The 17150-nt window shown below is 52.1% G+C and overlaps 1 protein-coding gene across 2 annotated transcripts in view; it reads right to left on the reverse strand.

Moving 5' to 3' along the window:
- Positions 1–1670: 1670 nt before the first annotated feature.
- Positions 1671–17150, reverse strand: part of CCDC12 (coiled-coil domain containing 12) — a 66536-nt gene continuing 51056 nt past the window's right edge. Inside the window, exons 3-7 of one of the 2 annotated variants that reach the window (XM_054059885.1) lie at positions 4741–4820; positions 2657–2743; positions 2523–2557; positions 2090–2166; positions 1671–1805 (exon numbers count right to left, since the gene is read on the reverse strand). In XM_054059885.1, the coding sequence (XP_053915860.1) occupies positions 1760–1805; positions 2090–2166; positions 2523–2557; positions 2657–2743; positions 4741–4820 (325 nt within the window). In that variant the 3' untranslated portion in view covers positions 1671–1759. The remainder of the gene's footprint in view (positions 1806–2089; positions 2167–2522; positions 2558–2656; positions 2744–4740; positions 4821–17150) is intronic. The other variant, XM_054059884.1, reaches the window with a different exon arrangement.

Here is a 17150-nt window from a genome sequence, read left to right on the forward strand (position 1 = left end):
CTTCAGAGCCTTCTCTTCTCCAGGCTGAAGAACCCCAACTCTCTCAGCCTGTCCTCAGAGCAGAGGAGGTTTTCAACAGGCTTTTAAAAGCAGCAGGAGGCATCCATTAACAGGAAAAGATATTTTTCTCACAGGTGAACTCTGCTGGAAATACCAGAGTCAAAGCCATACATGCCAGATGTTTTACCTTGGGACAAACCCACTTTCAAATCGAAGACAGAGGATTCAGGAGCCCGTGGAATGAAGCCTGGTTAAGGCACCTATCCTGCAAGATCTCCAAGAGCAAATGTTCCCAGGCAAGATCCAGGGTCAGCTCTGCAGCACCTCTCCTGCTCACTTAGAATCATTGGTTGGAAAAGATCTTTGAGATCATCAAGTCCAACCATCCCTGTCCACTACCAAACCAGATCCCTGAGCACCTCATCTGCCCGGCTTTTTTAAACACCTCCAGGGATGGGGACTCCACCACCCCCCTGGGCAGCCTCTGCTGGGGTCTCAGAACCCTTTCCAGGAAGAAATGTTTTCTAATATCAAGTCTGAACCTGCCCTGGTGCAACTTGAGCCCATTTCCTGTTGTCCTATCGCTTGTTACTTGGGAGAAGACACCACCATCCATCTTCCTACAACCTCCTTTCTGCTAATTATAGAAGGTGATAAGGTCTCCCCTCAGCCTCCGCTTCTCCAGGCTAAACAGCCCCAGGTCCCTCAGCTGTCTCTCATAATCCATGTTCTCCAGTTCCTTCCTGAGCTTCGTTCCCCTTTCTCCAGACGTGCTCCGGCTCCTCAATGTCCCTTTTGGAGTGAAGGGCCCAAATCTGAACCCAGGATTCGAGATGCACTTCTTCCACTGCCATCAACCCCAGGCTGTCCCGTGCACGGCACAGCTCCTGACCTTCAAACTGACAGGAACGGAGGCCTGCTGCTCCCTATTCCAAGGAAGCAAAGGAGAAAGGGACCAGCAAACAGGAGCCTGAAGTCCACAGACACATCAAGAAGACGAATTGAGCTTCCTCCATTCATCCCTCTGCACAACAAGGGACAACTTCTTCTGTTGTGGGACTGTTTTATTATGAAAAGATCTGTCAAGAACAAACTGTGTCAATTATAAAACAGAGAGGAGTTGTAGCGCTGCACAGCCTGGAGGGTCAGGAAACTTCAGGGAACAGAACAAAGCCCACGTTGACCACAGGTGGACGCAGACCTGAGCCACCCAACAGTTATTCTGCACATGCTGGGTCTGACCATGGACGTTCTCTACTTACAGCTCTCCAGAGCAAGGGACCTTATTGCTCATCATGTGGCAGTTCCAACAGAAGCACTTTGAAAACGGCATTTCCAAGCATTGGTCCCTTGGAAGTGGTTGTACTTCTCTAAGTGGTGGGCATCTTCTTGTTCATCCAGCCAGAGAGGAGACTCAGCCTGAGTTTACCTTCTCTGGCATAAGCTCTTCTGCCACATCTTCCTTGCTCCGAGTCCAAGTTCAAGCCAACGTGGGTGTCCGTCCTGCTCCCATCAGCCCTTCATGGTCCTCAAAAGCTATTCGTGAAGTGCTCCTCAACAACCAGTCCGAGTGAGGACAGCAGGGCTCCATGGATCTGCCCCTCTCCCTCAGGCATGGTAGGGTTCATGAGGTTCTGGGAATGTGTTGGTGAGCAGCCTGTCCTGGTGTGGGGTTGGCAAGAGGCAGATCTGCAGAGCTCATCCAAGGCTGCCAGATGGACCTCCTCAGTCGGAGTCACTTCCCTCCTGCTTTGCTGACCTAACAGCAGATGCCAGCTCTTCCTCCTGCCCTCTCAACCGCTCTCCTGCAAGCAAGAAACAGCAGTGGCTTAGAGATACCAGGAACCCACACCACAACTGAAGTCCCAAGCCCACAACCCGTCCTTCCCTGCTGCACCAGCCAAGCATTTGTGCCACCCCGGAGAAGCTACTCAGGTCCAACAGCTTCACAGACCATTTTGGGAAGGGGACCAAGCTCTACCAATCCTTTCCTGGCCCAAAAGCAAGGCATCAAGCTTCCAGCAAGGACTGGAATCCCTCTGGGACAACTGGTGACCTCATAGGCCATCCCTGCAGCACCATCACGCACGTATCAACTCGGCAATGGCTCTCTGCGTCCTCTTCTCCAGCTTCTCCAGTTTCTTGGCTACATCTCGCTTTAAATCCCTGGGAAGGAAAGGGAGAACATCAGAACAAATCAGGCAGATGTGAACACAGGAGCCACATTCACCTTTCCCGGTGGAAGAGAAACTCCTCCTCTCTCCTATGAGCACCAGAGGGTGTGTCTCCCACCAGAGCAGCTCATGTCACTGAGGCCACCATGGTGACAAGCACTCCAAAGGGATCAATGGAGTCTTGATGTAAGCAGGAAGAAGGAGGACAGCCCCATCCCTTTTGTATCCCGTAACAGCAGTGCCGAGTTTCCCCATTTCTGACACTTTTAACCCCAAAATGGACAACTTTGAGGTGAAGGTAACCCATCCCTGATGCCAACACCCCTTTCCCAGGAGCAGGACACTCACCAGTCTGGCTTCCTGGGGGCCAAGTTTGTCAGATCCTAGGGAGGAAGAGGAGACAACAGCGAGAGCTGCAGGCAAGGTCCAAGCCTGGATGCAGTGAGATGCACCTGGCACAGAGCTGTTTGGAATATACGTACCACCTCGTCGATGATGGGCTCCAGCTTGGCGGCCTCCAGCTGCTCCTTCACCTTCTCTTCCACTAGATGGGGGAACAGGACCAGCGTCTGCACAGGGCGCAGCACAGGACACCAAAGGGACACAGGGAAACCCAGCAGAGCTCTGGGCTTGGTTCACAAAAGCTTCCATAAAAGCTTTTTTGAACATCTTAGCCTTAAGAGCGTGGTACGAGTACACATGAGTACCCACCAACCTCCACCCACCACAAAATCTTCTGGAGACTCCTAAAAACCATCTGAACATTATGCAAACCCAACAACCATTTAACACTACAAACAGCAACAGCAGCAAGAAGTCTGCTGGGTCCAAGTCTTCTTTTTCTGAGACTTGGCAGGGTGTTTAAACTGGAATTTGACTCACACCTGGAATTTACCTGGCCACCGCTTGAGACACCTTGAAGGAATCAAACTCCAGCCCAGATCTTATGTAAAGTCATGCAGATACTGGGGATAATGGCAAAGAATCCATGGAAAAGAGCCCTCCATCCTTCAGCTCAAGTGTCTATGTAAGGAGGGGTGTGGGCACCAGGGAGGACATCCCTGAGGAGTGAATCCTGCTCCAGCAAACAGATATCATGGAATCACAGAACGATTTGGGCTGGAAGAGAGCTTAAAGATCATCCAGTTCCGACCTCCCTGCTATGGGCAGGGACACCTCCCACTGGATCAGGTTGCTCCAAGCCCCACCCAACGTGGCCTTCAACACCTCCAGTGATGGGGCAGCCACAGCTTCTCTGGGCAACCTGGGCCAGGGCCACCCCACCCTCATAGGAGAACATTTCTTCCTAAGATCTCACCTCAATCTCCCTTCTTTCAAGCTTCAAATCATTCCCCCTCGTCCTATCCCTGCCCTCCCTGATCAAAAGTCCCTCCCTAGCTTTCCTGGAGCCCTTTTCAGTCCTGGAAGCTGCTCTAAGTCTCTCCAGATGCTATAGAATCATAGAATCATAAGGTTGGAAAAGACCTTTGAGACCATCAGCTCCAACCGTACCTACCCAAGGCACATTTCATATGAGCCCACACCAAGTCCCAACTCACAGAAACACAGAATCATAGAATAGTTTAGATGAGATCTTAGGAAGAAACACTTTCCCGTGAGGGTGGGGAGGCCCTGGGTCAGGTTGTCCACAGAAGTGGTGGCTGTCCCATCCCTGGAGGTGTTCATGGTCAGCCTGGATGAGACTTTGAGCCACTTGATCCAGTGGAAGGTGTCCCTGCCCATGGCAGGGGGTTGGAACTCGATGGGCTTTGATGTCCCTTCCAACCCAAACCATTCTATGATTCCAAGTTTCTCCACCATGCTCCCTTTTCTTTAGGGCTTTTTTTTGAAGAGCTCTGTCCCAGAAGAACTCAACATCTTAAGAACAAGGGAATTCTATCCTCCACCTCCCTCTTAAGAGCTGAGTGGAGGATCAGGAGTAAGAAACTACAGACTGAACGTCTTGGACTCAGGACTAATATTTATTTAAAGGGAATGCAAACAAAAAAAAGTCTCCCTGAATCTCCTTGAGAATCCTCCAGCGGGAGCTCAGCTCCTCTGAGGACCAACCCTTTGGTCTGGAGCTGGACTCCACGCTCAGACACAGAACCTACTTGTGCAACACGAGGTGTGCAGTCCCTACAGGCAAGGAGGGATGATGAAGCAATGCTGGGCCACCAGCATCACAGTCTCCTAGAAGCACTAGGAGAGCTCTGATGGTCCCACCAGAGCTGCTCAGACATGCCAGCGCCCTCCAGGGCTGCAGATACTCTCCACCACCCTCACACCAGCGAGTTGCAATCAAAATATGTCCAGTGGGCTTTCCACCTAGGGATGGAGTGAGCAGGAACACAGAGTTTTCCAAGACACCTGGTTTTGGAGAAGGAAAGGTCTAACCAATCCATTTTGCAACTCGCTGGTTGGATGCAGCGTCCTGTGCTGCTTTATTTGTCCTCTCAGCCCCAAGGGCTGCCTCATTCCCTCACCCCAGGCACCAGCACCACCTTGGCAAGGTTCTGCTTCCATGCTCCCTTGTTTCACCTCCCACGCTCCCACCCCCACTCACCTGAGGCCGGCTTGGCCTGGGGCACCTTCCTCTTCTTCAGCTCCTCATCTTCAGGCTCATAGTTCCGCAGTTTGAGCTCCCTGGGGAGAAAAAGGAAGAACACAGAGCAGTGAGACACATCCATGCCACCCTGGACCATGGGCTCTCGTTAGCTGGTCAACAGCGGCTGAACGTAAGCCAGCAGTCGTCCCAGTGGCCAACAGCATCTTGGCTTGGACCAGTCATGGGGTGGCCAGCAGGAGCAGAGAAGGGATTGTCCCCCTGGACTCAGCGCTGGTGAGGCCACACCTCGAATCCTGGGTTCAGTTTTGGGTCCCTCACTCCAAGAAAGACCTTGAGGGGCTGGACTGCATCCAGAGAAAGGAACGGAGCTGGGGAAGCATCTGGAGAACAGGAGTTCTGGGAGCAGATGAGGGACCTGGGGCTGTTTAGCCTGGAGAAGAGGCTGAGGGAGACCTCATGGCTCTCTGCAGCTCCTGGAAATGAGGTTGTGGTGAAGAGGGTGCTGGGCTCTTCTCCCAAGGAACAACAGATGGGACGAGAGGAAATGGCCTCAAGTTGCACCAGGGGAGTTTTAGATTGGACATCAGGAAACACTTCTTTGTCCAAAGAGTGGTGAAGCCCTGCCAGAGGGTGCTCAGGGCAGTGGTGGAGTCTCCATCCCTGGAGGAGTTCAAACAACACGTGGCCATGGCACTTTGAGACACGGTTTGGTAAGCACAGTGAGGTTGTGCTGATGGTTGGACTTGATCATCTTAGAGGTCTTTTTCAACCTTAACGATTTTACGATTCTGTGATTGTAGGATAAAGGCAACATCTTGGCAAGCCAAGCAGACAGTCATGGACCCAAACTGCCTCACAAAGCTCTAAACATCACCCCAGCTCTCTTTTAGGTCTCAACTTAGTGATGGACTCAGGTTGGAAACACCAGAAGAAACCCACAATCGGGTAAAAACCATGGTCCTAGAAAGGTACACAGGAAGGACAAGGAATTAAGGGTTCAAGGTAGTCATCCAGTCACCAGAGATGTTTCTGGAAGTGCTACAAACTCGGGAGCACGTAAATAACGAGAGCAAATTCAGGTTCCTGAGCAAATGTGTTGTGGAGCTGGTAGTGACAAGGATGATGACACCCAAACAACACCCAGAAGTTCACCCATCCTGTCACCTCCTTCCAGGAGAGCTCCAGAGTCAGCCGCCAGCCCTGTCCCCAGTGCACATCTCCCTCGTATCTAAATGCTTTTTTACACCTCTCCCAAATAATTTGGGCTCCAAATGGACAACCATGTGATAACCTCAGACTCGCTGAGAGTTGGGAGTTGCTCAGCCTGGAGAAGAGAAGGCTCTGGGGAGACCTTAGAGCAGCTTCCAGGACTGAAAGAGGCTCCAGGAAAGCTGAAGAGGGACAAGGGGGGACAGTTTGAAACTGAAAGAGGGGAGATCAAGATGAGATCTTAGGAAGGTATATTCTCCTGTGAGGGTGGGGAGGCCCTGGAACAGGTTGCCCAGAGAAGTTGTGGCTGCCCCATCCCTGGAGGTATCCAAGGCCAGTTCGGATGGGGCTTTGAGCAACCCAATCCAGTGGGAGATATCCCTGCCCACGGCACGGGTTTGGAACTGGATGGGCTTGGAGGTCCCTTCCAACCCAAACCATTCTACATGCACCCCCAGGCTGGTTTCTCCCTGAGGTTGAACCCTGCAAGCTTTAAGTAGAGGCATCTCCAAAAACAGCCCTGAAAATCAACATGGTGGGATCCCACCCCACCTTTCGTTGCTTAGGCTTGTAGACAACAGGTTCTGCAGGCTGATGGATCCACGTAATAGCAGACAAGCCCACAGGGCAAATTAAGTTGATTAAACTCATTTAACGCCACTGATGGGTTTAATCTCTTTAAATAGAAGCTGAGGAACTCACTGTCTGGTGATGGTCCTGTCCCAGCTGTCAGCAAAGCCTTCGGCAGCGATGAGGGTGACACCTGGGGCCACCTCCCTGCTAGACTTTACTAATGGAGAAGCAAGAACAGCCCAACACAAAGAGAGGCAAAAGAAAGGGCGAAGAAACTCGAGTCTAAGAGAGGTGAAAAGAGGAAGGTGGGTGGTCAGGTGGCCACAATCACCTTAGAAGCTCATAAAACCCCAACTTTGGAGGCCCCTGGAGAACAGCAAAAAAGTTCTACCCTTCTAACACCATCCCAGCTCCTCTCCGGCTAGATCTACCTGCACAGAGTTCAGCCCACACTACGGTTGGTGCTGGGAACACGTGGCTGGAGCTCATCAAGACCTAATGGAGATAAACACAACCATCAGATCAGCAACCAGGGCTCAGGTAGATGAGGAGACTTGCAGACCTTTCTCATGCAATCAAGCCCATGTCCCCTGAGCCCTTTCAACACTGCAACACTGTGAAACCGGAACAACTGGGAAAAAGGATGCTTAAAAGAACCACAGGAGACGCTAGCAGGTAGCTGCGAAACCTTCCCCAAGCCAAGAGAACCTTCAGCCCATGAGGACAAGGGGCAATGCACATGCACAGTTTTACACATATTTTGATGCACACATGCTCTGGGAAAGGGGATTTATTCATTAACCTGCACTGACGGCCATCAATCCCCACTGGAACCACAAAATCGTTTGGTTGGAAAAGACCTTTGAGCTCATCGAGGCCAACCATCGCTGTCCACTACTAAACCAGATCCCTGAGCACCTCATCTGCCCATTTTTTAAGCCCCTCCAGGGATGGTGGTTCCACCACCTCCCTGGGCAGCCTCTGCCAGGGTCTGAGAACCCTTTCAGGGAAGAAATTTTTCCTGATGTCCAGTCTGAACCTGCAATGGTGCAACCACAACCTCCTTGCTGGGAGCTGCAGAGAGTGATCAGGTCTCTCTTCAGCCTCCTCTTCTCCAGGCTGAACCACCCCAGGTCCCTCAGCCAATCCCACAACCCTTGTTTTCCAGCCCCTTCCCCGGCTCTGGCCCCTTCCCCAGATGTGTTCCAGCCTGTCAAGGTCTTTGCCAAAACTGAACCCAGATTTCGAGGTGTGGCCTCACCGGCGCCAAGTCCACAGCCACAATATCTTCCCTGCTCCTGCTGGACACCTCAGGGCTGATCCAAGCCAGGATGCTGGTGGCCTTCTTGGCCACCCGGGCCACTGCTGGCTCACGTTCAGCCACTGTCAACAAACGACCCCAGGTCCTTCTCCTCCAGGCAGCTTTCCAGCCGCTCTCCCCAAGCCTGGAGCTGCATGGGTTGGTGTGTCCCAAGTGCAGGAAGGCTTTCAGTCCTGGAAGTTGCTCTAAGGTGTCCCTGGAGCCTTCTCTTCTCCAGCTTGAACAACCCCAACTTTCTCAGCCTGTCCTCAGAGCAGAGCTGCTCAAGGCCTCAGATCACCTTCGTGGCCTCCTCTGGATCTGTTCCTACAGTTCCATTTCCTTCTTATGTTGGGACACCACAATTGGACCCAGAACTCCAGATGGGGTCTCACCAGAGTGGAGCAGAGGGGCAGAATCCCCTCCCTCCCTGCTGGCCACACTGATTTGGATGCAGCCCAGGACATGGTTGGTTTCTGGGCTGGGAGCACCCATCGACAGCTCATGTTGAGCTTCTCACCCCCCAGCACCCCAAGTCCTTCTCATCAGGGCTGCTCTCAATCATGTTGTTCCCCATCCTATACTGAATCCGCAGATTGCTTTGACTCAGGCGTAGGATCTTGCACATGGCTTTGTTGAACCTCATAAGGTTCCCACAGCCCCACCTCTCCAGACTGTCCAAGTCCCTCTAGATGGCATCCCTTCCCTCTAGTGTGTCGACCACACCACACAGCTCGGTGGCATCAGCAAACTTGCTGAGGGTGCCCCCAATCCCACTGCCCACAGAATCATACAATAGTTTGGGTGGCACGGATCTGGCAGAAGGAGAAGCAGTCGATACGTGGGGGTGAAGAGGAGACAGGATGTGAGGGTGTACCCAGAAGATCCTCCTCTACACCAGGGCTTTCAGATCCTTATTAAACATAGGCATGACCACAAGCGCCGGGAGAAAACAAACAAGAATGGATTCCTTTAATTAACTGTGCAAGGCAAGAGCAGCTCTTGCAGCTGCCTCCGGTAATTCTCGATGCTCCCGAGGAATCAGCTTCTGGGATTTCACCAAGCAACAGCCTCAGCAGTGCCACGCTCACCAGAAGAAGACTTGTCTCCTCCTGGGCTGCATCCAAAGCAGTGGGACCAGCAGGGCGAGGGAGGGGATTCTGCCCCCTGCTCCGCTCTGGTGAGACCGCACCTGGAGTCCTGGGTCCAGTTCTGGAATTCCCAGAGTAAGAAGGAGATGGAACTGTTGGAGTAAGTCCGGAGAAGGCCACAGAGATGATCCAAGGGCTGGAGCACCTCTGCTGTGAGAACAGGCTGTGAGAGTTGGGGTTGTTCAGCCCGGAGAAGAGAAGGCTCCGAGGAGACCTTAGAGCAGTTTCCAGTACTGAAAGGGGCTCCAGGAAAGCTGTTTGTTTTCTCTTTCAGTGAAGAGACAGAACAAGGAGGAACGGTTTGAAGCTGCAAGAGGGGAGATTTAGATGAGATCTTAGGAAGAAATGTTTTCCTGTGAGGGTGGGGAGGCCCTGGCCCAGGTTGCCCAGAGAAGTGGTGGCTGCCCCATCCCTGGAGGTGTTGAAGGCCACGTTGGATGGGACTTGGAGCAACCTGATCCTATGGGAGGTGTCCGTGCCCATGGCAGGCGGTTGGAACTGGATGGGCTTTGAGATCCCAAACCATTCCATGCTTCTCTGAGTCTTTTTCTGTACACGAGCAGATCTATAAATGCAGAGAGAAAAGCAGCAGAGCGTTGCGACCCCAAATAACTAGAAGGCAAGACAAGGGTCAAGAATATCTGTGTTTAGAAGAGGTTACTGGTCTTTCACAGAAATGGGTTAAATAAAGTTCATGTGCCAACAGTTCCTCTACCACCGCATTCCAAAAAAACCGCCCAGCATGCTTTACAAGTGATGAATTATCTGAGGTCCCACAAAACCAAAACCAACCCGGAGCTCACAACACGCTCCACAGAAGAGCCAGAATAGGGACCATCGGGCAGAGGGGACATCAAGGAGATGCACCAGCACAGAGAGGAGTGCTTAACACTCATTGGGAAGGACAGAGCATCCAGACAACACCACTTGGCCTTAGGGTGGCACCTAGCTCATGCTGGACTTTTATAAGCATCTTCTTAGATTCATGGATTTGTAGAATCATGGAATAGTTTGGGTTGGAAGAGATCTTAAAGAGATCTCAAAGCCCATCCAGTTCCACCCCCCTGCCATGGGCAGGGACACCTCCCACTGGATCAGGGTGATCCAAGCCCCATCCAACGTGGCCTTCAACACCTCCGGGAATGGGGCAGCCACCACTGCTCTGGGCAACCTGTTCCAGGGCTTTCTCACCCTCACAGGAAAACATTCCTTCTTAAGATCTCATCCCAATCTCCCCTCTTCCAGCTTCAAACCATTCCTCCTCGTCCTATCCCTGCACTCTCTGATCCAGAGCCCCTCCCCAGCTTTCCTGTAGGCCCTCTAATTGATGGATGAGGCAAACCCAGGAGCTGCCCCTTGGAGCACCTTCTGCAGGGTTTCCCAGCCTAAACGAACCAGGGCTGCTAAGGATGGAGGTGATCTCCCAGTTGGCAGTGGGTGTGGACCTGTGCTGGAAGCTCCTAGGACCTCACGAGGATTTGGGCAGCTGAAGCCATTACAGAGGGAAGTGATGGACATAGCTTCCCAGTAGCTGCTAGAAGCCTGTCTGGGCCAGGAATCAGGGTCAGGAATGCCTCAAATCTGCTCTCCCCTCGGGCCCCAAGCTCCTCCTTGGGGAAGAAGAGGAGATGTCTGCTTCTCTTTGAAGCAGGCGGGTTGGAAATGGCCCGGCATGCGGGGTATGTGCAGAATGTAAAGAGCTTATCTTGATGCAAAACAGAGGATACTCAAAGCTGTCTACAAGAACCTTTTTTTGCTCTACTTCTCCAGCCCCAAGGGCTTTACGGAGCAAACACTCTTTCTTCAGTTGATGAAGAGGTCTCTCTAAGCTTTCTGGTGAAGTGTCCACATTCTGACGTCTTTGCGTCAAGAACACGGGGAATGGGTTTGCCAAGAAACCCTTTACAGCAGTTGCTTAAGATGTTGGAGAACCCAAAATCTTGTGACACCTCATCTGGAGTCCTGTGTCCAGTTCTGGAATCCTCAACATAAGAAGAAGATGGAGGTGTTGGAAGGGGTCCAGAGGAGGCTACAACGATGATCCGAGGGCTGGAGCACCTCTCATCCAAGGACAGGCTGAGAGAGTTGGGGTTGTTCAGCCTGGAGAAGAGAAGGCTCCGAGGAGACCTTAGAGCGACCTTCCAGTACCTGAAGGGTCTACAAGAAAGCTGTGAGGGACTGTTCATAAAGGCCGGCGGTGACAGGACGAGGGGTGATGGGGACAAACTGGAGAGGGGGCAGATTTAGGCTAGACATAAGCAGGAATTTCTTCCCCATGAGAGTGGTGAGGCCCTGGAACAGGTTGCCCAGGGAAGTTGTGGCTGCCCCAACCCCGGAGGTGTTGAAGGCCACGTTGGATGGGCCTTGGGCAGCTTGATCTAGCAGGAGGTGTCCCTGCCTATGGCAGGGGTTGGAACTGGATGATCTTTAAGGTACCTTCCATTCCAAACCATTACATGATTCTAGGATTCTGTGCCCGGCAGACCCTGCTTGCTCTGCCCAGGATCAGAGGTGGGTGACCTCCACAGCTCCTCACCTCTTGGTCTCCTTCACACAGTTCTGCTTAAATATCTCTCGTGCTCCTCAACATCTGCTCTTGGCACCTGTTGAAGCTAGAAAAGAAAGATGCTTCCTCCACTGCCTCATGAAAACAAAGTGGTTTCAAACACCCAGATCTTAGAAAACGATTTTAAAAGTGCCACGGTAGAGCCTCTCCATTCTTCAGAAGCAGTTTAGGGAAGTCCTGGGTGTTCTCAACCCTACCTCAGCCTTTTCAGGCAACTTCTTTTCCAAATCCCCTGAGAAATACCAAAGGGTTTGAGAATTTGCTGCCCCGGGACCTCTCCAAGCTGTTCCAGAGTCCCCACACTGACTTGCTTGAAACCAAGTGTCCTGAGCAACCATTTCCACATCGCTCTTTAAAGAGGAACCAGTGCAAGAACTTCATTTCTCCGCACCTCTAAAGTCCACCTCCTCCTGGGTGGCCTGGGAAACCATGCTCAAACATATCAAGAAATTACTGCCACAGAAAATACAAAGGAGATCTCAAATCGTTGAAGGAGTGGTGGTTTGGTGGAACCTTCTCCGCTCTATCATGTGCTCCATGAGGGCAAGAATCTTTGAAGGAGCAGGGACAAGGCAGCCAGACAGCCAAGGACAGCAAAGCAGGAGACTTCTGCAGCAATCTGAACCCTGGCACAGGTTGACCAGAAAATCTGTGGCTGCCCCATCCCTGGAGGTGTTCAAGGTCAGGTTGGATGAGTATCCTGATCCAATAGAAGGTGTCCCTGCCTATGGCGGGGGGGTGGAACTGGGTGATCTTTGAGGTGCCTCTCAACCCAAACCATTCTAGGATTCAATCCAGGAGGTTTGAGGCTCAAGTCGGAAGGAACCCATCTGGGTTCTAGCCAAGATACTGAAGAACCTGAAAGAAGTGGGTACTTGCAGGGCCATGCGGTGAAGGTATCCCCTGGGGCAGCACTCAGATGCTCTTCAGTGGCAGCAAACACTTCTCCGTAAAGTGCCTCTTCCTGTTTCTGTTTCCAATTGCAAACCACAGAGCAGAAGTAATTTTCGAGTTTTTTTCAACAGCTCCTCTAGCTTTGTGCCAGGGAAAATTCACTGTTTGGTGACTTTAACTGACCGGCAAGCTGACTCTTTCTTGTCATCTGCAGACCCCATGGAAAGAACCAGATGAAGAGCATCAGGGCAAAGATTTCAGGCTTGGATTCTTGTACCCTCTCTGCTCCCCTTGGTCACACCCCCACCGCCCTGTTGCACTTCTCTGCAAAACCACCTAGCACTGCAGGGTGCTGCAAGATCACCCATGGGTGCTGAGGGAACTCAACATTACCATCACCTTCTGGGGGCACTGTGAGAGTTCATAGAATGGTTTGAGTTGGAAGTGACCTCAAAGCTCATCCATTTCCAACCAAGGTCCCACGGCAGGGACACCTCCCACTGGACCAGGTTGCTCAAAGCCTCATCCAACCTGGTCTTCAACACCTCCAGGGATGGGGCAGCCACCACTTCTCTGGGCAACCTGGGCCATGGCCTCACCACCCTCACAGGAGAACATTTCTTCCTAAGATCTCATCTCAATGTCCCCTCTTTCTGTTTAAACAACCTCCTCAATTTCACAACCCCCTTTTTTTTCACTTCGCTTTCCTACCCAGCTTCACTCCTTGCAGGCAGTTTTGACATCTGCTCTTTGACATCTGGGTGCTCCACCTCCTGCTGCAGCCTTCCCACAGGCTTCCCTTCAGTTGGGGCAGCTTGAAAGTGTCTCCAAGTTCCCTCATTCCATGCAGCGACTTTCCCAACAACCAGGATAAACACCAAGAATTTGCTCTGATGTAGAAACCAAGAAAGAATTTTCAGGTCACGTTCCACACAACTCACGGAATCATAAAATTATAGACTCATAGAATTGTTCGGTTGGAAAAGACCTTTGAGATCATCAAGACCAACCGTACCTGTCCACCACTAAACCAGATGCCTGAGCACCTCAACTGCCCATCTCTTAAAGCTCTCCAGGGATGGGGACTCCACCACCCAGACATCTCTAGCGCACAGGTCCAGAGCTGCACTTTGATCAAGAGGACAAAGTTGTTGTCAATCCCAGATTCCTTGCCCAAGGCAGAAAAGGAACAAGTAGAGGCAGAGCCCCATTATCACCCACCCTTCAAGGAGAAATCTGTCTTCACATGGAGAAGGCTGCTCCTGCTCAAATAGTTGAGCGTGTTGGAGCAGATCCTCCTCCCTGAGAGGCTGCCAGAAGGCACTCAAGGAATGCCAGAAAAACAAACGCCTCTATTACCCTGCAAGCCCCCAAAACTTGTCGAGGCAGCTGGTTCCTCTAGGACAAGTTTCTTGGGGGAGCGTGAATGGAGAGAGACGCATCTCCAGGTGTTGCAGGAGGAGGACTGCAAGAGAAGCTCTCCAAATGCAGGCAGGTTCCATGAGGCCACCTGGCCTCGCATGCTGTTTTACGAGGCAGTTGAGTGCGTTCCAGAAGGATGGGATGTCATCCAGAGGAACCTGGGTGGGCTGGAGAAGTGGGGCTGGGAGAACCTCATGAGGTTCAACAAGGCCAAAGGCAAGGTCCTACCCCTGGGTCAGGGCAATCCCCAATTTCAGTACATGATGGGGGATGATGGGATTGAGAGCAGCGCTGAGGAGAAGGACTTGGGGCGCTGGGGAGGAGAAGCTCAACAGGAGCCACAACGTGCGCTCCCAGCCCAGAAACCACCCGTGTCCTGGGCTGCATCCAAAGCAGCGTGGCCAGCAGGGACGGAGGGGATTCTGATCCTCTGCTCCTCTCTTGGGACACCTCATCTGGAGGATTGCGTCCAGTTCTGGAATCCTCACCAGAAGAAGGAGATGGAGATGTTGGAATGGGTCCAGAGGAGGCTACAAGGATGATCAGAGGGCTGGAGCACCTCACATACCACAACAGGCTGAGAGAGTTGGGGTTGTTCAGCCTGGAGAAGAGAAGGCTCCGAGGAGACCTTAGAGCGACCTTCCGGTAACTGAAAGGCTTACAGGAAAGCTAGAGAAGGACTGTTCACAAAGGCGTGTGGGGATAGGACAAGGGAGAACAGGTATAAACTGGAGAGGGGCAGATTTAGACTGGACATAAGGAGGAATTTCTTCACCATGAGAGTGGTGAGGCCCTGGAAGAGGTTGCTCAGGGAAGTTGTAGCTGTCCCATCCCTGGAGGTGTTGAAGGCCACATTGGATGGGCCTTGGGCAGCCTGATCTAGTAGGACATGTCCCTGCTCATGGCAGGGGTTGGAACTGGATGATCTTTAAGTTCCCTTCCAACCCAAACTATTTTATGATTCTATAATTCCAGGTGGACACGAGCAACTTCACCAAATACAACCAGGACAAAACCTACACTCAATCTGCAGCCCGGGACCCAGGCAGGAGATGTAGCACCAGGAGCTGGTTGATATTCAAACCCAGACCCTCTCCACAGCACCCACACGCTGGCACACTTTGCCCACGCTCTTATGGAGCTTCCCCAGCTTCTTGAGCTGGTGGTAGGTCAGAAATCATCTGCCACCCCTAAAGCTTGAGGCCCTGAAGGCACCTTGGTAGCACCTGCATGACCACAGGACCTTGACATCCCCCTAGATGGCCTCAAAACAGTCCCAAGCATGACTTGACCGCAGTTCTGCACTTCAACCACCCTGTTCTGATCCAGTGTCTCAGCACAGAGCCAGCACAAGGTCTGTGAGGAAAAAGGTGCTCCAGATAAATTCAGGGTTATACACAGACTTGTCCCAACACCACACCAAGAGGTCTCCTACAGGCAGGTCAGACGGAGTTCAAAGCACTCAAAATTCCACAGCCAGAATGCTGTGGTTTGGTTACAGAGGGATGTGTTCCCAGAAATGGCTACTGACAAAGGGAGGACAGCCAGGAAGATGCTGAGAACTCATAGCCAAGGGTTGGGTAGAAGAGATCAAGGTCTCACCTGGAGGATGGGCAGAGGGGCAACCTGCCTGCCCAAGGCAGAGCAAGGAATGCCATCACCCAGTGAAGACATCAACAACTTCTGTTGTTGGGAGGCTGCAGCCAGGCTTCGGACCAGCTGGAGCTCCATGGGGCCTTCCCTGCAGAGGTAGATCACCTCCCAGATACCTCCTCCAAAATGAGATGGACATAGCTTTAACTGCTGCCCAGGAAGGTGATTGAGTTGCCATCCCTGGAGGTGTTCAAAAGACAGGGAGATGAGGTGCTCAGGGATATGATTTAGTAGTGGACAGGTACGGTTGGACTTCATGATCTCCAAGTTCTTTTCCAACTTAGGGATTCTACAATTCTATGAACTGAAGGGATGATCCACAGCATCCTCACAGCCCTGGTGGGAAGAATACCTCTGCAGTGCATCAAAATGGGGACAAGAAGGGAACCAAGATCCAGAAATCTCCTAAATCTCCCCACCCAGTACCCTCCTAGTTTCCAGTCAGGTGGATTCGACCATCTGAACTCCTGCTTGCTTTTCTCCAGCACCTGGCAAAAGCTACAACCTTGCCCCTGCCCATGTTCTTCTGCCATGGGCCAAGTACTTCCCCAATGGAGGGGACACGCTTTCAGTCCCTGGAGATGTGAGGTGGTGATGGAGCCCGACTCATTGCACGGTGTCTATCAGGAAAAGCCACCAGTGGTAACACATGACAGAATAAGAGAATGGTTTGGATTGGAGCGGACAGGAAAGATCATCCAGTTCCAACCACCATGCCAACGGCAGGGACACCTTCCACCGGAGCAGGTTGCTCAAAGCCCCATCCAATGTGGCCTTCAACACCTCCAGGGATGGAGCAGCCACCACTTCTCTAGGCAACCTGCGCCAGTGCCTCACCACCGTCATTATGAAGAATTTCTTCCTAATGTCTCATCTAAATCTTCCCCTTCCAATTTAAAGCCATTCCCCCTCGTCCGGTCACTCCAGGCCCTTGGAAAAAGTCCCTCTCCAGCTTTCATGGAGCCCCTACGGGTCCTAGAAGCTCCTCTAAGGTCTCCCCAGAGCCTTCTCTTCCCCAGGCTGAACAACCCCAACTCTCTCAACCTGTCCCTATAGCAGAAGTCCTCCAGCCCTCTGATCATCTCCATGGCCTCCTCTGGACCCATTCCAACAGTTCCATCTCCTTCTTATGTTGAGGATTCCAGACCTGGAAACAGATTCCAGGTGGGGCCTCACAGGAGTAGACTAGAGCAGTAAAAAAGGCAGTTTTGACCTGCCTCATGACATTCTTCCCACGGCAAGCGGAGAGAAGGCATTTCCCAACCCCTGCCTCCCCTGGCTCCACCCAGAAATTCATCTCTTGGAAGCGAGAACAGCATTGAGCTGTAATTTTAAAGGATGACTCAGTATCAAAGCACCAGCAGGTGATTAACAGCAGCTCGCTGAAGCTTTATTTCTAGCCTGGAGAAGAGAAGGCTGCGAGGAGATCTTAAGAGTGACCTTCCAGTAACTGAAGGGGCTCCAAGAAAGCTGGGGAGGGACTGTTCCCAAAGGCTTGTGGTGATGGGACGAGCGACAATGGGGATAAACTGGATAGGGGGAGAGTTAGACTGGACATAAGGAGGAATTTCTTTACCATGAGGGTGGTGAGCCCCTGGTACAGGTTGCCCAGGGAAGTTGTGGCTGCCCCATCCCTGGA

This window comes from Cuculus canorus, chromosome 2, assembly GCF_017976375.1.
Source record: "Cuculus canorus isolate bCucCan1 chromosome 2, bCucCan1.pri, whole genome shotgun sequence".
Lineage (NCBI taxonomy): Eukaryota > Metazoa > Chordata > Aves > Cuculiformes > Cuculidae > Cuculus > Cuculus canorus.